Genomic DNA, 23,415 nt, shown 5'->3' with positions numbered 1-23,415 from the left:
GCTCACCACAAACACACACACACACACACACACACACACACACACTGCTGCACTGCTGAGGTAGGCCATAAGTATTTGTGTGCATGTGTGTGTAGCCCAGAGAGTGCATGTGCATGTGTGCAAGTGTCTAATGACTCATTTAGGACCCCTACCTCTGGGAGTGTGACAGTAAGGACCCTCTTGCGGCTGGCTCACTAAGTGCCTGCTTATTAATTAAACATAGCCGAGGCTCAGGGGACAGCAGCAGCCCTGCATATCAACTTGTCAAATTTCACTCCGTGTGGGGCTAAATGAACAGGGTCCTTATGCGACTACAGCCCAGCTGGATCCACTGGCGGACATTTTGGTCCCATGCATCAGAAATAATTACAAGGAAGATATGAAGGGCCAAAACAAAACCCACAGATGCTCACATGCGGTCAGACTTGGATTGCCTCCCTGCTGTTTGAGGTATGTAGAAATCTAACCAGCTCTAGGTGTGTAGGTAAATGACTGCCAGGAGTTTTTGGTCCCAGCCTCTCCCCTGGGCAGTTATTTGAGGTGCGATCATAGATTAGATATTTCAGCCACGTCTTGAGAATGGGAGAATTGAATCAGTGAAGTGGTGCTGTGAATGCCAATTATCATTCTACCATTAAACCCTCTTCCCCGGCCTAGTAATTTCCCTCCAAATGTGTTTTTCTAATTATGAATTAAACTCAAATAAGGTTGGGTAATGAACCCACAGTTTTATTCCGTTCTGATGCCTTACTTTTTCCTCCTTGTGTGTCTGTTTTGCTGCAGTCACACACAACAATCTGGCCAGCATGAGAACTTTAGCCCTGTCCTGTTTTCTGATTTGGACTTCCAGAGGTGTTTGAGGGAGTATTATTGTGTATTACTGCGCAATTCAGAGAGATAGACCTTCAGCTTGTGGCTGCATCACCTTTGATTGAACTTCCTTATATGGCTTTGTTTAATGCTCTGGTATTGCTTTTCTATTACAGCTTTTGCTGAAATGACACAGAATTCCATTTGCTGTAATGCCTCGGCTATTGCCTTTGTTTGCATTGTGGTGGTAGTCTAGTGAAACCCTAATGGCAGATTGAGTCAGTTGCTCAAAGCCCCATTTAAAGTGAATAGAGGAGACTGCCACTGGAGCCCACTGTGGCGAAGGCTGAGCCCAGATGGAATCTGGACTGCAATGCCGCCATCCTGCCCACAACCATTAATCCTTAAAGCTGGACCATTAACAGGGAGGGCGCTGAGAAGTGTGTGTGTGAATGTGTGCAGCATGCAGTGTGATGCATGAACGCGCTAAGAGTGTTGTTTTTGGTGAACACTGAATGCTGAACTGGACGTATCTGTTTGCAACTAATGAATGTGAGTTAAAAACACTCACGCACTGTTTTACGGCAGCCGAAGCCAAGGATTTACAAAAACCGGCATGCAGCATGGCTGCTGCAGGTTCACATAATGCAGCTACTGGAACTGTTGAAGCCTGTCCATATGAATAATTGAATGAATTTTATGAACAAAACAGTACAGATTCCCATGGAAAAAAAATCTCACATTTTTGTGAGATTTTTTCAGCCACATCGGCATCGAATTTGAAGACACATTGAGCTGAAGCATGTGACCAATCTTGGGAAATATTTACGAGTGAATGATGATCATGAGAAATCATTAATAAAGGGTAAAACCAAGTAATCTCTGTCTGTGATTGGGAAATGGGCAGTGGCAAGGATTGGGGGCTGGGAATGGATGGTTAGGAGGACGTTCTACTGAAAAAGAATGGCTAACAGCAGCTCATTTAAAACAAACAAACACACAACAATGGCAAAAATATAAACAGAAAACTGTGAACTATGAATGTGAATTAGTTCATTTTAATCTGTGTGAACTGAACTTTGAGTGAGTTCTTGTGAAGTGTGAACTTATACAACACTGGCCGTGTGTGTGTGTGTGTGTGTGTGTGTGTGTGTATACTCACATCTCCGCAACTAAGCCCTGACAGCCTTTTACATCCTCTCTTAGAAGAAAGCCACCAAACATAACGGATGACCAAACTGCTAAACTGCCCGACTGAAGTGACAACAAAACGGCGCGGCAAGTCATTGGTGAAGTCAGCATCAGTTTCAAAACTTTTCTTGAAGTCCTGCAACACTGATAGTTCCTAGGTGTTCAAAAAAGTTCATGGGAGGAAAAGAGGAAGGGGAAAGAAATGTGCCTTTGTTTTGATGGACAAACTTTCTTTGGCTGGAGTTCTTCTCTTGCAGCCCAGCGATTTGGGTCTTCTGTCTCAGTGACCCCGCTCTTAACAGGGTTGGACGCCCTCTGAGCATCACTGATTGTAGTGAGCCCTACCAGATTGTCTGTCTCTTCTAATTCTTCTCTTCTCTCGTCCTCTCCTCTCCTTTTCTTCCCTTCTTTCTTTCTTCCTCCCACTCCTCCGCTACCCTGTGTCACTGCTTAATTGTGGTGCAGTGCTCGGTGCCTCGGAGACCTCACTAAGTGACTAGAGATTGTTGGGAGAGAGTTGAGAGCCCGAGTCCTTCATCAGAATACACTCACATGAACCCACAAACACACAACACGCACACGCCTGACACCCCTAACTGGAGCTGTCACCCAACACACACCTAATGAGGATAAACTCCCTTTTAACCGTGCTGAGGAATCCCATTAATTGTGTCTCCACTGACGGGACCCTTCCATCCCCCATCGTCTCCCACATCAAGAGCTCCGAGGCAGGGGAGAACGAGCGGACCGGCTCCCCTTCTCCTGGAACAAAGCGCCGGAGGGAGCAGATGTTCCACACCATTTGAGCAAAGGGGAAATAGGTGTGTGTATGTGTGAGTTTTGGGAGGGGGAGAGAGGGGTTGTGAATCTCCAGTCTCCTATTATATTAAATGTTAGTGCCAGGTTTGTGTCAGTAAATCTGTGTGTGTGTGTGTGTGTGTGTGTGTGTGCGTGTGCATACACTCCATCATCAGTAAACACTCCAGCAGTTCTACCCTGGTTGTATCTTAACAAGCTCGGGCACACGCGCGCACACACACACACATACACACAGAGGACTTCATTCCCATGATGTGTGTATTCAGAGCCATCTGGGAATAGGCTGTCAGTGTTTCCTCTGCTAGAACGGTACTTGTTGGCCTCTCCCTCTCTCTCTCTCTCTCTCTTTCTCTCGAGCTCTTATTTGGTAATCAAACAAACATGCCGAGCTAGACTTGCAAAGTGGAGAGGCCAACTCTCAACTGTGTTGTAGTCGGACAATCCACTGAGAATTCGGCGAACTTTGTCGCTGTGTTTTAAAATGGGCTTCTAACTTTCAGAGGCGCAGCGTTGATAGTTAATGTCATCTAAACTTTCCACTTCACTCGAGGAAAAAGAGCGGTTTGTACTACAGATTTGTGTCATAAATCCCTAATCCACCACACTTGGTGCTGTCATGGAGGAGCACTGGCTGTATGTAAATGATATCTAAATACATACCCCGGCTATAAAATGGGAGATAGCTTTCGGTAATAACTAAAATTGGTTAGTCTGGTAAAGCAGATCTGTTTCCAAATGCAGCTCACTGTAAACACAGTAAACTGCCTTGTCTTTGTAATGCCAAGTCTCTCCAGTCCAAACCACTCTGAGTTTTTTTTTTTTTTTGCCATTGTTAGATAACTAACAGGCTAAATCAGCAAAGGAAGTGATAAGTGTTGGGTTATATAGGGACCTGGGTAGTGAAATATCCTCATTAGTTCCCCTGTGGTTCCCTGGGCTGCTGCTCCACAATACTGTATTTCTATCTTTCCATTCACTTCTATAATTTGGTAAAACAGATCCCAAAGACACACTTTTACCACATAAACTATACCAGTGCAAACAAAGCAGATTATACCAATACAAAAGCCCTGCTTCCCACTGTTTTAGCATGCTTTACTGTGTAGTTATAATTTTTTGTGTATCCATCAAGTTGTTTCATCCTGGCACAAGGTTACTATGCAGACGTTACCTGCCATTGCTACCTGTCGGATCTACTTTCCAATTCCAATCGGAGAAATGACAAGAACATGTGATGTAATTTCCTCAGAAGCTGGTTACAAAAACTGGCATCATAATAAAATGCAGTGTTTGGATTGGTTATGAGCTAGTGTAATGAACTAACCACTCGAAATGATAACTGAAGTTCTGCGACATATTTTAGCTGTATAAATCTGATGTGTCACTAACAAGACGGTGATAATATGTGGCTGTCATTATCGAAATGCAAAACTGTCCGTTGATTAATTCACTGCAAAACATGTTTCCAGTCAAAAACAGAGTAGAAATGAATCATGTCTGACTTCTGCTGAGATATGGCAGTGCTGCGTGTTTACAAATGCAATCAGCTTTTTACAGCCACTATTGTGAAAGAGCTGAGGACTTTCGGTGCGGATGACAATCTGAGTTACAGCTTAGGAGGAGTCAGCTCAATTAACCTGAACCAAATTAAGCTCTGCATTAGTTCAGGCAGGACATGTAAGTCATAAGCGCCACATCAGCTGATCCAAATAAACACCAATCATGTTTGGCACCTGAACAAGGTGGTCCATTTAATCTGCCAGCTCTTCATTCATCCCTGGGATTCCTACCTGCTGCATGCTTCAGCTGACTGGTTGTGCTGCTTCCTGCCTCCACCTCCCCTGCCTCCTCCTTCTCTGGCTCCTTATTAATAAAATTTACTGCAACTGCTAAATTTGTGTGAAATTTTCTCTTGAAATCATCTGCATTCCCTGTTTTCGTGATATCGGTCTGCCTGATACTGTGCTACATACACTGGGGGCTTTTATTATACTACTCACTGCATGTTTAGTGTGCTGCTGGGATTTATATGGGGATATAACAGCAAATTTCCCATCAAATACAATGATCAAACTGTTTGTGCTAATAATAATGACAATGCTAGCTAACTAGCCACTGAGATAGTTAAGCAAAGCAATCAATATTAATGATAACACACCTGACGAGCCACTATTGACACCAGCTATTACGAAGTGCATTAGCGTGCAAATTAGATGTGTTTACAACAAAAGGCGGATGGTTGGCTGACCTGATTATGTGGTTAGCTAGCTAACAAGGTGACATCAGCTTCAGTCCCAGTTATTTGGAGCCCTTCATCGCAGTTAAATGTCTCAAAGGACTTTATAGGCCCCTCGTTCCTAACAAAATGACAACCCCCCCGACCTGTACACTCACAAGAGGCAAGAAAAAAACTCTGACAAAACCCCAGAGGCCAACTGGGGAAAAATCAGGAGAAATCTTGGGAAGGACCAAAGACCAAAGATGAGAGTGACACAGTTTTTCATCATCACGTATCGGTGGTGAAATGATCAGTTCATATTCACTGTGCCTGTTGCATTCTGTTGCAGCCAAGTTCATCAGCACATCCTGAAATGCAATTAACTCAGGCATCCTTGGTTGCCAAAGAACTGTAGACCTTTAACATGGCAGGGTGTTAAGTCACCTGAAAGCCCACATTGGGGGGAGGGGGACAAGCTGCTGCAATGCCAACTGAGATGGATGACTTGAAATATTAAAAGAAGTTGGTTTCTGTATTTCAGGTGGATTGTATTGTATATTTCTGCTCCATGTTTTACACCGGTGGAGAGAATTGGAGCATGGCTACCCAGCAACCCAACTCTCCAAGGACCAGTTAAGGACGGGCAGGGTAGATGAAACATTAATAAGCCCCGTCTAATTTGGGTTAGGGGGCACGGAGAGGTAAAGGTGTGAATTATTTACAGCTTTATATAAAAAGGTGCGACTGGAACATCCATCTTTAATGGGTACAGGACGGCCTCGAGTGCCACATGATGTAACACAAGATAAAAGAGACTAGGTGATTAAACAAACACTTGTATATTAGGCTGTGCATGTGTGTGTGCCTGGTTACATTAACATTACCTTTCTGGTCTGGTTAATGGCTTGTTTTGCTAGACATGGCCGAGCTGAAGTTAAGAGGCTGAAACAGACTAAGTGCACCTTGGACCTTTTATTGGTTAACATGCTTAACTAGTGCACCGCACCACAAACTATTACCTCTTATTATTCTGTGTACCTACAACAGTATAATCAGATTCTTAAAAAAAAAAAAAAAAAAAACAGACAGCAGCCTTACTCCTGCTGTCTTAAGCTACCTGTGTGCTGGTGATTGCATATAGGCCTGATAATTAATCTAGTATGGATTTTACTGCTTTAAATAATAGCATATAATTGTACATTGTGTTATATAAGTTAGTTTAGTTTCATCTGATTTTTTGGGAATTTCGAGGAGCTGACTGAAAACACCTAGTCGGCTGTTGACACTAGGAGGTGGTAAGCATGTTTCAAATTGAAAACAACCTGGAATTGCTGCTTCACAGATAGTAAAAAGTCCCGAGGCTTGTGTGGTTGGTTGTTCTCTAAGGACCGGGGCAAACACATTCTCAAAAATAGAAAAGTCTGCGCTCCCTGAGGATGACAAAAGGTGCCGTGCATGGAGTTATGGTTAAGATAGAGGGATGGAGCCCAGAACCCCTCACATTTGCAGCGCTCACTTCATCACAGGTAAAGTTACAAAACCAGATTTACACTGTCATTCACAACATATTTCTGCCTAAATCTAGCTACGTCAGCTGGTTAAACCAACTTAGCATGACCATAACTACTGTAGACACACTACCTGTATTAACATCAGTATTAATCATGATAAAACATCATCAAATCAAGCCATTCTGATAACACAAACCTATAGCTAGTGTAGGCTAAACGGTGTGTATCTAATAAATGATCTTGATCACAGCTATTTTGATAGTGCCGTGGCTTGTAAACTATAACCACCTAATAAAACAGATCCATTCCCTTACCTAAGTGCTTCCTCTGATGGGGAGACTGACACCCACGCTGCCTTGTTCTGTCAACATTTCAGCTTCTATCTCAGTAAAAAATCATTTTCACACTAATTTCGTATGACAGAGCAGCGGATAGTCGCTATATCTAATGAGACTAAGTTAAAACAAATGTTCTCTGTTCAAGGATATACGCCTGAAATGATGAGATGACTGCCAAATTAACTGGCCCACCCCTAGTATTTGACTCTCCTTTTTTACCTTGGTTTCACTGCTGTCATTGCATTTTCTGCCACTTTTATCTGCCCTTATTGTATCTGTAAAGCCTTTAGCAACTGTTTAGAGAAGTGCTTGATAAATCTTTATATAGATTCAGAGATGAAACATTAGATAAAATGGCTGGTAAACTATGGTGATCATCTTGAGGCTAACAAAAGTCAACTGTGTTTTCTGTAAAATATTGTTTTATGCTATTTTCCCCTTAGAGCATAAGCGGACTGCTGTCATATGACTTACATCATTTTGATACTACTCACTGCAATGTATATTACGAATAATTTCTGTAACTATTTAGTTATGTTAACTTAGTAGACATGTGTGGTAGTGAATGATATTTCAACAGGATATATGTGATGTGCATTGCTCAGACCAGTAAAAGTGCATGGTGCAGTTGCATCTCACCCCAAACATTTGCCTGAGGTCAGGGTCTCGGAAACGGAAAGGGATGTTGGAGACATGTAACCTCTTGGGCTGCTGCTTCTCTGACGAATCGCTGGGCTGCAGATGGAGCTGCTGGGAGCCCTCCGTCTGTGCGACCTCCTCTGCCTGCTGAAGGGAAACACACACCGTGCAACAGATTAGTTCCTAGCTGGGCAAAAAAAAAAAAAAAAAAAAATCCTGAAAGCGCATCGAGGGTATCACAAACAACATAAAATCCTTGGTGAAAGGCAAGGTTGTTTGGCTTGAGGTATCAAGTTGAAAAGTCGAGAGGCAGAGCCCAGACAATAGAGGAGAACTGACAGAACAAGGGGGTAAAATATTCATAAACTGGAAAACTGAATGAAAGTGAAAGAGAGAAAGTAGCGAAGGGGGATCAAAGAGAGTTGCTCCAAACTCCACTCTCTATCTCCCTGTGTAGCTGTAAGTGTACAGGTCAGGTTTTTTTTCCAAGTATTACTGAGATATGCCCCTTCTCTGACTCTCTGCTCCCATGGAATTGGTACGTGCCCTGGGAGATTAAGGGAGCTGTCTGAGAAGAATAAGAAAAATATTTAACAACGTACGACATGTCTAGACCGGAGCATACATTATACTACGCCTTGAGAATGGCAGTAAAATACAAAAGGAGGAGAGAGATGGAAGACGAAGGGAAAGATAGTGGATAAACGTGCAAAGCGAAAAGAAAGGAAATCAAGGGTTTATGAGAGACCAAAAGATAAATGGATGGACAAATGGGCGATAATAGAGAAAAGGGTTTGACTGATGTGCATTTTTGAAGTGAGGTACTGGTATTTTGTGAGAATACTTTCTGCCAATAGTATATTTAAATTTGACTACAGCATTTACAAACTGCAGATGCAAGCAGATGATGTGGTCCTCGTGGCTTCATCAAGCTGTGACCCTCAGCATGCACTGGGGCGGTTTGCAGCCGAGTATGAAGCTGTCGGGATCAGCATCAGCCCTTCCAAATCCAAGGCCATGGTTCAGGAAAAAGGTGCTTTTCCTCCTCTGAGTAGGAGAGTGAGTTACTGCCAAAAGTGGAGGAGTTCATGTATCTTGGGATCTTGTTGACAAGTAAGGGTAAAATGGAGTGAGAGATTAACAGGCGGAGAGCTTAACAGATGGAGAGTTTTGCCTAAAGGCAAAGCTCTCAATTTACTGGTTGATCTTCGTTCCAACACTCAGCTACGGTCACAAGCTCAGTGCAGGGACCAAAAGAATGTGGATACAAGAGTCAGAAATGAGCTTCCACTGCAGGGTGGCTGGGTGCACCCTGAGGGAGACGGTAAGGAGCTCAGACATTCGGCAAGAGTTCAGCACGGAGTCGCTGCTCCTCTCCAGCCACCTCAGCTAGCTCCTTTCAAGTTTCAGGCATCGAGTTGGGACGCCTCCTGGGTGCCTCCCTGTGGAGGTGTTTCAGGCACATCCAACTGGGAGGAGATCCCCAGGGCAGAACCAGAACACTATGGGAGACTACATATCTCGGCTGTCCTGGAAACGCCTTGGGATTCCTCAGGAAGGGTTGGTGGATGTGACTGCCCTCCCGAGGCTGATACAGAATTTAGACCATTATTGGACATAAAAACTCAGTTTACATGAAGGGCTTCCAGTGAACAACCAATGCAGGAAATCATACTCAATTACTTCAACATATCAGGGGCAGACAGCACTGACTAAACAACCAATATCAGCCCTCTATATCAGTCTAAGCCTAATAAAGAGTTAGATACCACCTCGTCGCACACACCTCTCCTTTCAAACACTCTGCTCTCTCAGACCTCATGTGTACTTGTGTGTAAAACTCATGAAAATAAACAAATAAACAAACAAAAAAGTTTAGCTTCCAGTCCATTATTTGAAAAAAAAAATAACAACAAAAAACTCATTGTCAAAAGGAAAGAAAAAAGGAAGACAGATTGAAAATCCCATTTTTGCAAATATCCAAGGATCAACAATTTGATTTTAAAATGCAATATTAAATCTGGACAGACACTGTAATAAAGGGAGTTTGTGTCCTGTTGTTTTATCTTACAAATCGAGCAGCCCATGCTGGTTCATATTTGGCAACTAAAAGTTAAAAGGTTAAATACAAATATACAATATTATTTACAAAGGATTCTGAACAAAAACGTTAAAACTGATCCTTTTCACCATCAGCTGAAACAGCTTGCTTGTCATCCGTTCCCCAGGCGTCACATCTCGCAGATCATGGAGGACCTTCCCAGTCTTATTCATCTCTGTTGGGTCATTCATGTGAAGTCAAAATTGTGAAACTAATATTTCTGACATGACTTGAAGGTAGCATGAGCTGGGAGGAAAGCCGCATTCACGTCACACGGGAATAACCATCGGAACAACTTGACATTTAAATTCAGCGACTTGGGAGTGATCATGCGCTTAGACTTGTCTGAGGCCGTCACAAACGCGTGGTTGAAGATTTCTTTAGACTTTGATTGCGCCTGATCAGCTTTTCTACATTGAACACACACGCTCCTCGTGATAACATATCTGAGTTCATGTTGGACAGCAAACCAAACATGAGAAAATAAAACAAATATCAATTTCCCTGCCATGGCATTTACAGAGTGATGCAAAACAACTTATGGAATGAAAATCTTTAATTTTACCGACTTTATTTGGAATGAACATCTCACTCCGTGAACTTGATTAAAGGTTGCTGTTGTCAGAATTCAGAAAAATTGGATTGCACTGCGAAATCCCTGACTTCCCCAGTGGTATTTACATTGCAAAGCAGAGCTGAACAGTATTTTCTGGTGGTAAGCTGCTATTTACTGTCTATTCCGTCTGACATGAACACAGCACCACTCGGAGCAATGGCCTCTGGGAAGCAGAGTTCAGTGAGAGGACAACCCTCCACCTCACCACTTTCTCTGGAACATTAGCCTCTTGCTGTTATCAACACCTTTCAGTGCTGACCCTGTTAGTTTAACTATATGAACACTGGCAGCAGATAAAAACGCTACATGCAGCCAATACCTGAAACTGAAGGGGAAGCAAGAGAGAGAGAGAGAGATGGAGAGAGAGAGAGAGAGAGAGCACAGATGCCTCACCTTGCAGAGGTGTTCACTTGATCTCGTGATACCTTTGCTTTTGTCTGTTTCCAAATGTTTCAAACAGTAACAGCGGGTTTGCAGCAGAAATAGCATGAAGGGGGAGCGCAAGAGGAGTTCATAGTGAATTGGACCAACGTGGTGATGGAGGGATGAAGTAAAGGGGAGAGAAGAGAGAGCGACGGAGCAATGATGTCAGCTAAACTTGCCCGATCAATGAGAGAGAAGTGCTGAAGGCAGCGGCATTCATGCTGTGTGTGTGTGAGAGAGAGAGAGAGGGAGAGGGAGAGAGAGGTAGGGAGAGAATTGAGAGAGAGAGGAGAGAAAGAGATGGAGGGAGAGAGAATGGAAGAGAGGGAGGGTGAGAGAGGCAGTGAGAGAATGGAGGAGAGGGAGAGAGGCAGAGTTCAGAGAGGCATGCCGGCTAAGTGCTGATTGAAGAGAGAACAGTAGAAAATGGAGAGACAGGGAAGTGAGGATAATGGCATTACATCACACACACAATACATGCGCTCACACACACACACACACACACACACACACGCATAAAAGCTGAATAGGCAAGGCGGATTCAACTGAACAGTATGCAGCAGCAATCAGCTGTGCGTGTGTGTGCACGTGTATGTGTATGTGTGTGTGTGTGTGTGTGTGAGAGAGAGAGAGAGAGAGAGAGAGAGAGCGATAGTTTAATAGCACAGTGGTCAAATCAATCATTGGCGAATGGCAGACTCTGGGCCCCTGTTATGATAAAGCACATATATGCAGGTACTTAGTCCTTTGTCCCCTGTCCACACACACACACACACACACACACACACACGGATGGTTCAGACACAGGGGTGACTGGCCTGCTGTTCCCCCTGCTCTGAGTCTCCCCTCTGGGTAAAGGGTGTTAAGACAGACCCTGGTCTACACGGCCCTCTGGCTCATGACACTCACATGAACCAGCAGCACCGGAATTACTGGAGCCACTGGAGGGACTGGGGGTGAAGGGAGTTACACCTGAAAACCCAGTGTTATGCACAGAAACACATTTAAATCTGCGCGATGCAAACCAGCCGGGGGTTGATATACTGTCATGACAACTTGAAAAAGTTTAACTGGCAAAAAAAAATGTTGGATAAGCATGTAATTTGGTGGTTGAGTCGACATGGTTCTCAAGATCAACCTGCCTCACTGATAGATTACATGTTTAAACCAACTGTCTGCGATATGGCATAGCTCACCTTTAAGACAGACTGACAGAGAACACATTCTTCCCAGAGCAGGTCACACATGTTGACTGGGGTTGTAATGATTCATTCATTGTCTCGATGAACAGATTTTAAATTGTGCTGTTGGGAATGAATGAACTGGCTAAAAGAAACTGCTAGAATGAATCTTGCTGGTGATGGCCTGAATCAAGATAACATGCTTGGTATTGATTTATTCTCGATTCTTGGAGAAATACAAATACAAATTCTCTACTACAAGGCGCAAGTTGCAGCAGAGACCCCATTTACATATTGCACCAGGCCCCAGACACAACACAACACAACACAACAGCATGGCTGACACAATATTTCCAGCTCCATTCAACCTAAAATCCAAAATCTGGGAACATTTTCAGCTGGAAGCGGTTTGCTTCCACAAGAGAAACGGCAACCTATAGACAAAAGTTGAGCAATGTGTAAGATTTGTAAAATACAAGTAAAGCACTTCACAGTCACACTACAAATCTATCCAGCCACATTGTGAGGGGGCATGGAACCTCTGCTGGCAGTGAAACATCTATTTCTACTTCCATGGCTACCATGGCTGCAGCCAGGGTCCCTGCTGTTAACTTTTTTGAATAAATACTTGGATTGAACACGACAAGAGCTGGAGCTATCACCATTTCTATTGCTAGATTCAGATGCTCTCAGTCCAGCAAAACACCCCTAATTTAGACTTAAACAGTCACTCCAACACCTCAATCACGCTCAATATGGAGTGAACAGACAGTCAATGTGCATTGCTGTCCACTGGAAGTTAAGTCATTTAATGTGGGAGAATCTTTTTGCTGCATCACACGTTTTCATGACTGCAGTAACATCAGTGTGCTTCAAGTCATGTTCATAAGTGATGGAAATCGTGTTTTCATGATGAAAACATGCCTTTTATTCCTGAATCTATTGGCCTGTTGAATGACAGAGAATGTCATTTTAATTATTTTTTGTTTATTTAAGTAATTTTGTCAGAACTTAAGGCACAATCAGACAGTAAAGTATCTGTCTATCTATCTGTCTGTCTATCTATCTATCTATCTATCTATCTATCTATATGTTATCAGTGAATCAGAGTTGCAATAACAATTTAGCTATTTGAATTTGAATTTGAAAAGTTTATTTTGAACAACAATAAAACAAAGCAACATGAATAACAACAGACAATGAAGTTATGTTCAAAAAGGAGTGGGAAGAAGTCGAAACTTATGTAATCCCACCCCCTCTACTAGTACCTGTACAAGTACCTGATGGATTTATCCTGCTTCTTAAATATTACTACTATCAATAACCATTATATAATAATAATAATAATAATAATAATACAATAACAATAGCAATAATAATAATAATAATAATGAGAATACAATATTAGCTATAATACTACATTGAGACTAATCTCACATTGAGTTCTTTAAGAGCTTATCTCCATAAGTTATAGCAACACAAACACATATGTGTGCATGTGAAGTGATTGTAAGAGGTACAGTAAGAGCTCTTCTCCTCCTCTCATCTCCCTCTTTTTAAAACTTGTACTCTCATCACCCTCTCCTCCACCTTCTTCCTGCCCCAAAGCTAAGCGGTGCTCTGCAGAGAGCTGCCTTTGCGCCGTTTGCCTTTTAATTTGTGTTAATTGCATGTTAATTGTGCCACATCTGTCTGCGCGGTGCAGCAGAAAAGGAGCAGAGGAGCAGAGGTGGGGGGAAGGAGGAACAGAGGTAGGGCGTAATTAAAAAATGGCCCTGCCTGTGTGTAGGATTTCACTAGAGGCTTCGAGATAAAAAGTCTACTAAGACTAAAACAAGTAGTTTTTAGAATCAGTTGACTTGGAATGGAAGTTTATATTTCCAGGAGTGGCCACAGAAAAAAACAAACATTGTCCATGCAATGATTTATTACATCAAAGAAAATGAGATATTATAGAGGCGTCAGAGCAGTTATATTAATATTATTATTATAATCATTTATCTTTCAACAAACAAGACTGTGCTACTGAAAAAGTCCATGTTTAACATTAACACAGTAACACACTGTTTTGCACATTTGCAGATTACCGTACCTCTTCTTGAATCGGTTCCATTCAAGATTCTTGGTGAACCAGCCCACATTCGCACCAGTTTGGACTGGAACCATTGCATCATTGATGGTGGATGTGGGCTAAATTCAGCAACCCAGTCTGCTGGTTTGCTGCTCTACAACCTAGCATATTGTTGAAGACCTAATATAACTGTCCCATAGTACCAGGTCCAGTACCACATTTCATTAGGTCCCTTTTTTTCCCAGCTGGTGGGCTGTGACACAAAAGTGGGGCGTGGGGCCATTTTGAGTGGGTCACGGAAAAAAGTGGGGAAAAAGTCAAACTTTTTGTTGTCGTGCTTTTATTTTGAAGGACATATGTTTCCCATGACGCAGCGCACATGCAGTAGCCGTTTGCTGCCAGCGTTGTCATGACAGCAGCACCCAAAGCTACCGTCATCACATCAGTAGTTAGTGCTCATTCAAGCATTTGTAAACATGGCGAAACACAAATAGAACACAGACTACGTTAAATATGGGTTTTCTTATATTGAGGACAGAAGAGAGGGTCTAAAAACGTCAGTGTTCACTGACGTAAATTCACTGAGGTAAGCCTCCCCCGGTTCTGGTGCAGGGCTGTGATAACTGAGTATCCATCCCTCGCCAGCCATAAAATGAAAATCATCCCACCATTCAGCTATCTTTGTGAAAGTGCCTTCTCAGCTTTGGTCCAGCGAAAGACAAAGCACAGGAACACATTGGACAATGGACTTCAGAGATGCTTTGTCTGCCATCAACCCAGACTGAGAGACTCTTGTCAGGAGCTAAAAGCATCCCGTTATCACACTGGTTCCCCAAAACTGAGGTCTGTTATATCAGCCTTATGATGAAGTAAAGTGCGTCTGAATATTCTTCATAATACAATGCTGGTCAGTGTGTATCTGAATCTCTGCTACATTTAAATTTAGGTTCTTGAAACTTGATGAGCATCATCAATTTAAACTGTTTAAAGAGAAGATGTCTGTAATTCAAGATAAGTCTGCCTTTTCAGCCCTAGTTGCACTTTTATTTTATGTTTCCAACAGTACATGAAGGTACTGTGTATCACTGCACTAGTTTTATTCGCTATTTATTTTCGTATTTTGTGAAATTAATTTGAGTGGTTCAAAAGTGTTGTGTCTAAACTTAATGACTCAGGAAAAATGTGGCTCCTGAAGCTAGATGAGTTGAGAAGCACTGGTTTAGAGGCTGGCCAGGAGTGCAAAGGATGCTAAGTAGGTAATTACTGATCACATCTATGGGACTAGAATAAAGTTGTTATCATTGCATTGTCATTTACTTGATGAGTCTGTTTTCTGACCCCAGGGTATGTGCGACTATTTGTACATATAGTAGGGTTTCTTTTCTTAATCTGTGTACAACCGACACAGCGCTTCTATCCAATGGCTGCGTTGGCCCTGGAGCAAGTGAGTCTTTCAGTAAGCTTAGCACGGTATGGAACGGAACAAAATAGAATGGCTTTATGGCTGTAAGCCTTCCTCTGCCACGGTCAAAGACCTAAAGTCTTTTCTCTCTCTCTATTCCTTTCTCCCTGTTCGCCATTCCTCCCCCATCCATGGTGTGTGAGCAGCGAGGCAGGAAAAGGAAATAATTACACGAACATTATCATACACAAGCAGCCTGGGCTTCCACCGCTGTCACCAGGGAGACACCGGGGCTGTGTGTGTTACTGTGAGTTTGTGTGGAAAGAGGGGGCTGCAGAGAACTAATCTGAGCCACCAAGCCTCCCTTATGTCAGTTACACACACACAGATAGACAGACACACACACATACAAGCAGCCCCAACTCCCTCACAACCCCTACACCTGGTCACAAACCCAGTTAGGTCCCCCAGATGTGTTATTACTGTGTGATAGTGTGTGTGTGTGTGTGAGAGATTTGCTGAGCTCAGCAGTGTGCCTCTGGCCTACCTCCCTAGGCCTATAATGGAAGCTATCAGATGGGAGCACCGCCAGACAGGTAGATTACACGCGATTAGACATTTACAGAGCCCTCTCTCACCAGGGATCAGTCCAACACACACACACACACACACACACACACACACACACACACACACACACACACACACACACACACACACCTCTACAGGGATGAGGCAGACAGATGTGCAGGATTTTTAGATGTGTAAATAAGGAAACATGACCGTCATGCAGTGAAGGGAAAGCTCCTGAGGGAAAACTGGAAGACAGAGGGAATACTGCAACTCAAGCCTTATTTACGCAGGAGCAGTGCTACGTAGGGACCTCGTAATTTTCTGAAATGCAGGAATACAGGAATACAGGAAAACAAAACCTGCTGAAAACACCGGAATAGTGCATGCCTGTCCTTTTTGGACAGTGACAGTTGAGAGACAAGAGAGACAGGGCAAAGAGAGAGGGGGTGACATGTGGCAAAGGCCCCGGGCTGGAATTAGGGCAGGATTGAAGAAAAAAAAAAAATCTAAAATGGTGTTCTATAGGACAGAATGTTAAGTCATGTCACCTGGAGGCCATGGTCTAGTGTGGATGTATTTGGGGGGTCCCTGATATGAAAACGTTTGGGAACATCTGCCACTGACAACCAATGTGGCACAAATTGATTACACAAAAGTAAAAATTATTCAAACAGCATTTTTGACCATGGGATGCCAGGGGCTATCACACCTACCCTGCAGGCTCCATGTCAGTCGGAAGATGGTGCATTTACTGCTCCACTTGGAGAGGTGAGAACATGTATTCAAGCTATGGTCTGGGGTTTGACTGCATGTTCAAACTCTGAAACACGGTATGGTTTGTTTCAAATGAGAATGCAATCTGACCTAGACCATAGGAAATGAACTATGACCTGGCATGTCTAAAGCTAAAATATACAGGCTGATAGCATACATACCTCACTCATCTTCTGCATAGTAAGTGAACTGTACACATTGTAGGTGCTTGTTAGGGTCCGGCTTCTCCTTTGGTAGCATTTCCATGTCTCTGAATTACGCAAAGCAATACTGCAGTGTTTACACGCTGCCCCGACAGGAGCTCAAATTCTTCAAACTGAACAGTTGTACTTATTTGGTAAGAACACCAAAGCACTGTAATAAAAACCAGGATTGCCATCACAATACATTAATCAATTATTCTGCTATTTCTCGGTTGTCACCACTGTTATCCTGCACTGTTATTTCTGGACTTGGAGGTTCTCTTGATAAAACTCCAATAGATAAAGGAACTGCTTGATCATGTGTCTTTTGTTTACAAATTGTGGTGTGCTTAACACAGTGCCTTGTGCACACTGAGCAGACCAAATGAATAATGCAGCAAAGTAACAACTTCACACCTGAATCAGACCAAGGAAACAGACCACTGAGTGTGAAAGCGCCCTTAAATTCTCTGTTGACACCCAAGGCCATACTACCACTATGACTGCTACTAATACAACAATACTTGTCAATGAACCTCCATAGTATTTACAAGGAATCTGATCAAAATATGTTTTTACAATCAATTCAGCTCAAAATGGTGATGAATTCTACAATAAATTCAATAATCATTTTTAGATTGGCTTGGTTGGACAGTATCTGCTTAACAATACATTTATTCACAACTGGTGCAGTAAAACCGGCTTTTAGCCCACACTGAAAGTCCACGGTGGTGTCTTCTTCCTTCATCCTCCAGTAACTATCTCTCCTGACAGTAACAGTTACAGCCTGTGACAAACTCTCCATATTGAGTGTAAAACACTCTGCGTAATGCTGACTCTACCGTGCCTTCTCTCTCTCTCTGGACTTCCCCACTCTCCCATCACTGTCGATACACGACCATACCTTCTTGCCATGCTCCGGTCTTATTGGCCCTGACAGCTTGAAGGCTCCTCAACTAGTAGAGGCAAGCGGCTATGCAGTTAATAACTATAGCGTGGAGGTCCTTAGCCCTGCTGGTGTATGTGTGTGTGTGTGCGTGTGTGTCTGTGTGCTTGTACGTGTGCAGTACTGAAATATGTGCTGAAATACAGGTGAAATACGGCTTGTTTGTGAGTAGCATGCTGCCACCAATCTGTCCCTGCTGGGTGTGTGGGTGTGTGTCTGCGCGCATACGTGAGTGCACTTGCTTGGTCTCAGGGAATGCCTAAGAGAAGACCTAAACCCCTCTGAAGCATGATCTGACTATTCTTTTCTTATTCTGTATTCCTTCTCTCTCTCTCTTTCTGTCTTTCAGCCTATTTCTATCTCGTTTACCCCCGTTTGTGCTCTGCTTCCATGCATTCCCCCAGATTTTAAAGCTCTTTTTTTGGAGTTGTGGATGCTTTTTTAAGTTTCAAGTTTCATGTTGTGTGAACCGTGGTGTCAAAGAAACTTCAGACAAGTGGTCCTAGAAAGAAGTTTCCGAGTTTCAAAACCGCTTCCCTACATGCTTCACAGCTTACCACCCTCTCTTCCCAAAGTGTATGGAGTGAAACGAGTGAACTATCTGTTTGAACTAACCTCTCCAAATCTTACAACTTTCAAAGGAGAATAGGACACAAGGGATCTGCAGCTGAAAGTTAAATTATAAGATCATGGTGTGTTGAAAGTTAGAGTCAAGCCGATTTCACCTGCTGTATCCTTCTGCTTTCAAGAAAACCCCATATTTTCAACACTTTTCTATCATTTTTCGACCTGGGTAAGAAGCTGGCTAGTAACCTGTTGAATAATGAGAACACAGACACCAGTATCATCCACGAGTACAAGGTCGATTTTAGGCTCCAGTGCTCCAGCTAACACCTCAGCATGCTGAGTGACGGTAAGGCTTCAAATGATACACATTTCAAATCAGGTTGATTAAAATATTAAAGACCAGATAATATACAGCTGCCTAGTGTGATTTCCCAGTGCAGGATAAATATAAAATAAAAAAAATACCTTAGCAGTCATTTAAATGCTGTTGAAACAACAGTCCAGCTGTGATACAAATGTCAGTGTCTTTGCTCAGAGTGACCTCAGCGCCAGCAGAAACCGAGTCTCTCTCCTGTCACGAATTTCCAGCCTGTTCTAATTCCCGGGGTGTGAAATATCAACACTTTGTGATGCCAATCTGCAATGGACACCAACGCTAAAGGCACCCTTTGGCGTCTGATAACAATGCAAAAGGCACCCATTAGAAGTGAAAGGCACTTTTTGGCATCAGTATGAGACACGGGGCATGGTAACGTAGTATAAAGAGAATGTCGGGCTAGGGAGACAGTTGCAGTGGATGGCGGGTGTATAAGCCACAGGACCTTAAAGCACGGGCTGTGAGTTCAATTTCGATCCTCGCTGGTATTTGAACTCCCTGGAAGCGGGAAGCGCAACACGCCTCGAGACGGGGTGAGACTGTGTTGCATGTGATGGAGACCATGTCCAGTTTCCATGTTGTTGCCATTTGTTCAGCACCATGGAGAGCGACAGTTAGCTACAGTGCTGCTCTGAAGCTGAAGTGGGTTCTGAAATGTCATTGTCGCTCTCCGTGGTGCTGAACACAGAATGCTTTGAATTTATGTGAAAAAAGTAGTTAATGCTTGCAAGCCCCGCAGTTGCAGGCATGTGTTTGTTGTAAAGCATGTAACTTACAATAAAATTGAATTGAAATGTAACTTAAAGCTTAAATTTATTATGTAGCCAAGAACAATAAGGAAACAGTAGGCTATAGTGTGTTTTTCTGGCGTGTCCACCTCTGCGTACAGGACTGTGTCATTTTTTCTTTTTGTTTTCTTTTTTCAGGGTGGAAGGGCGGCGGTGGGCGGCCTACCTACCACTATCAGAAAGGGACTCGACGCACCTTGCGCTCTGCAAACTCCTCTACTATGTGTTGTGTGTCCATTTTCCTCGCCCGATCACTTTCAATCGACAGCATGTCCCATTGTGCTTCTCAAGTAGTTTTTAATTCGCTTCAATTTAGAGAACGAACGCTCGGAGGTTGCGACAATGACAGGAAGAGTTAGAAATAATAGAAACCTGTGCAAACCTCACTGAATGTAGAGGTTAGTGCTGGGGAATTTACAATCAGCGTTTTAGTTAAATCCACAACAGACTTTTGTTTAATTATGCGTCGCATCCGTGGCGCGCTGTGATTATATAGGTCGATTAATTTCTCTGCGCGACTCGGGCGCAACAGAGCATAAAGTTGGCTTAATCCCTTTGTGATTTGGGTAGTACATGTACAGGCTACCCATGCAGGCTTACAGGTGATGAATCGTCATCATGATGCTTTAATTAATGGGCCCGCCCGCTGCCTGCTGCTCGACATGCCAAGAGGTGGGGCCCGGAAAGGACATTTGAATTCTAAATACAATAACGCCCTGTGATGGCCGGGCCTCTGGTGTCCCAGGCCCGGGTGCAGCCGCCTACCCAGCCTCCCCGGACGGTCCACCTCTGGCCCTACCATAACCTGGTTCAAGAATTACAGGCAGATACTGAGAGGCACCAAAAAATACCTCTGCATTTGTGCATCAGAAATGGATGAAATTCGCTCCATCACTGGATTAGACATACATTTCTGGGGGGTTCTCTAGTCTCTTTGGTATTCTTCAGGTATAAAGCATCACAGGACAGCTAGGTTGATCAACATGAGCAAAGTTATGTACAGTTTACTGATGTCATCTTACAGATTTCTGGGTACTTAAGTCCTCAAAACTCAAAGAGTTTCCTCTTACTGCCATTTGGGGGTAATAAATTATTGGTCTACAGGCAATGTATAAAAAGTTACTAACAACTCTTTATAACTACATGACCAATCTTATTTCTTTTGGACAACAAACTGTTTGATGAAGTGCTGGCATGGAGCTGGTCATCTAGTAATGTCCAAAAACCTGATGTATTCTCTTAAACCCTGACATAATCCCAGCCATTCCATCCCACTTTCTCTGTCTCTCCCCAGCTATCTGTCCGTCTGTCTCTCTGCCTTCATTAAAGCTGAAGCCTGGCACAGCCGTCCAGACAGTGGCGGAGAAAGCGAACGAGACACAAATTAAATTTAACCACAAATTGAAAAGATGGCAGCAGAGGAGGGAATCCTATCCAGGAAGGAGCCTCATACCACCCCCTTCTGTTTTTCATCTCTCTCCTTCATTCCCCACCTCTCGTCTTCTCTTTACTCAATTTATAACACCCCTAAGTTTAGAAAGGTAGCCTTTTTGGTAAGTAGGGAGAGACGCTTGAAAATAATGTTTATCAGAGAGACAGAAATGGGTGGGGTTGGGATGAGGGAGCATATGAATGTGTGTGAGAGATGGATGGTAGATCTGATGATTTAATAACTTATTGAAGGTCTGTGGGGCATCAGTTCATGGTGTGCTCAGGTATTTAAGACCCTCATCTGTGGGCTCACACTTACTTTTAACTACTCTAGGATCACATTCAGCCAGAAACACATCTATTCTTATCTTATTAAAATGCATCCTGGGAAACAAGGTGTTAACAGACAGAACAAAAGCACACCAAATCCAAGTGTGAATGCACCCAAGAGACACTGAAGAACCAAACCAATTCCTGCGTTGATCAAAGAAGTACTTGGTCACAACAACAACAAAGTGTAATTGCCAAACACTTCCAATCCAGATAGAGCGACTACATGAAGGAAAAACCTCAACATAAATGGGGAACAAGACAGACAAGCTTAAGCACAGTTTTCTGTATATTTCAGACATATCTTACAAACAAGTACTTGTGCATGACATGAGTACTTGTTTTTTTGTGCATTGATCAAATAAACTCAGGGAAAAAAAACAAATATTACCCATTATTAGTTTCACTTATTAAATTGATACCAATCACAAAAGAGGAAATGTAGATAAAGAGAATTTCACAGCGTTTCACAGATAAATTAGACTGATATTCAGACTGAATGACCATCCCATTTCCACTCCATTATTTGCTTCTGTGTTAGCAGATTAGGTGGAGGGATATGAATCCTGCTGTTCGGTCGACACTGTAGCTGCTTTAGCCAGTTTACAGAGCTATCGCAAATCAGTCTAACTGACAAATTGTAAATTATAAAATTGACTGACAAAAATGTCAGTCTATTTTGACACTGTGCTCTTTATGCCAAGCCATTTTGCTGGTGAAAGGGGTCATAACAAATGCAAGAGCTCTATATGGACAAAAAGCCAATGAAAAACATTGGGACGAATGATTCAGTGAAGCTGGGCAAATTCTAACTAATTCTTTCCGGCGGGGCTAGTTCCCAAATCCCATCAGCAGAACAGACAAAAAAAAAAAAAAAACTTCCCCTGTGAGAAATACCTTCAGTGCACAAAGTTGCTCAACATTTGTCCAGCCCTGCAACGGTGCTGATTGGCCCAGTAGCTTTTGAGAAATCATAGTTTGAATGTTTTTAAAGTGAACATGAGATCAACTGGAACACGGCTACAGACAGATTTTATTGTAACATGCAAACCAGCTACATCAGAGCTGCAAACATTCTGGATACATAAACTGTATGTTTATATGTGGGGCAAAGGAAGCTGGAACCCTTCTCAGCTTTCTTGCTCTCTGCCTCAATTAAGAGAAGCCACATTAACATCTTACTGGAGGTGCTGCTCACGAGGCATCAAAATCAGAGCATGCTATCATAAACACTATGGGTATCATTTTACTTGAAGCACGTTTTTATGCAGATTATAAGTCCATTAAGTGCACAAATGTACATTTCTGACAATGTAATAATCAGACAAACATCAGTAAATTACATTCATTTTAATGTCATATCATTAACTATACAGTTACCTCATAAAGGATTCAACCCCCTACAGTTTCTGCACATTGTGTTTATTATAGGGTACAATTATAATAGGTATCATGCACTCACAATGTGATCAAAATGTGCATATGTTGCTTTATAATTTCTTATGAGCACTACATTGTGCAAAGTGTCACGATAGTATAATTTTTTTGATGTTGTATAATTACACTGTAAGAAAGTTATGCTCCTAATGATCTTATAATCTGCTTGTGCTGGATCACACTGAATTTCAAGCGGTGTTATGGGAAGTGTGTGCAGCATGTTGAGCTGGTGTGTGTGCGTTCTGCCGAGCACACTCACCGTTACCGTGTTGGCCGTGAGGGCGGAGGTGTTGCTGTCACTTCCCGGCTGTTCACTCTGTGTGTGTGTGGGCGTGTACAGGGTCAGGGCGTGCTCGGCCACCGTGCTTGGTCCCGTGTAGTCGGCCGGCGGATGAGCGTGGGGCGTGGCGTACTCGGCGGGGATCCCATTCTGTGGTGGAGGGGGGTACTGGGCCGGCGGGTAGGGCTGGGCCATGGCTTCAGGGGGTGCTGGGGCCTCTTGGTTACCCTGCGTGGACGGACAGAGATGGAGGGATGAGGGGACAGGAGAGAAAAAAATACCGACAGGTTAGCTTACTCATGCTAATCTGGTGCACAGCAGTTGACTTATATTGACTGGCGAATTCACAGAGCTCTGCGGCAGCTCTTCAAAACTATCTTAAAGTCTTAAATTAACTCTGATGGGTATGGG

At 43.0% G+C, this 23,415-nt stretch overlaps 1 protein-coding gene across 2 annotated transcripts in view; it reads right to left on the bottom strand.

Moving 5' to 3' along the window:
• The window catches only part of rbfox3a (RNA binding fox-1 homolog 3a), a 68,112-nt gene extending 44,898 nt beyond the window's left edge, over positions 1 to 23,214 (bottom strand). Inside the window, exons 1-2 of one of the 2 annotated variants that reach the window (XM_030078683.1) lie at positions 22,984 to 23,214; positions 7,527 to 7,673 (exon numbers count right to left, since the gene is read on the bottom strand). In XM_030078683.1, coding sequence (XP_029934543.1) covers positions 7,527 to 7,673; positions 22,984 to 23,199 — 363 coding nt within the window. In that variant the 5' untranslated portion in view covers positions 23,200 to 23,214. Of the gene's footprint in view, positions 1 to 7,526; positions 7,674 to 22,977 lie in introns of both variants that reach the window. The other variant, XM_030078684.1, reaches the window with a different exon arrangement.
• Between the last annotated feature and the right edge of the window lie 201 nt (positions 23,215 to 23,415).

This window comes from Myripristis murdjan, chromosome 19 (assembly GCF_902150065.1).
Source record: "Myripristis murdjan chromosome 19, fMyrMur1.1, whole genome shotgun sequence".
In the NCBI taxonomy this organism is placed as follows: Eukaryota; Metazoa; Chordata; class Actinopteri; order Holocentriformes; family Holocentridae; genus Myripristis; species Myripristis murdjan.
Note: the sequence above shows the minus strand (reverse complement) of the source record. Positions and strands in the feature narration are given on the sequence as shown.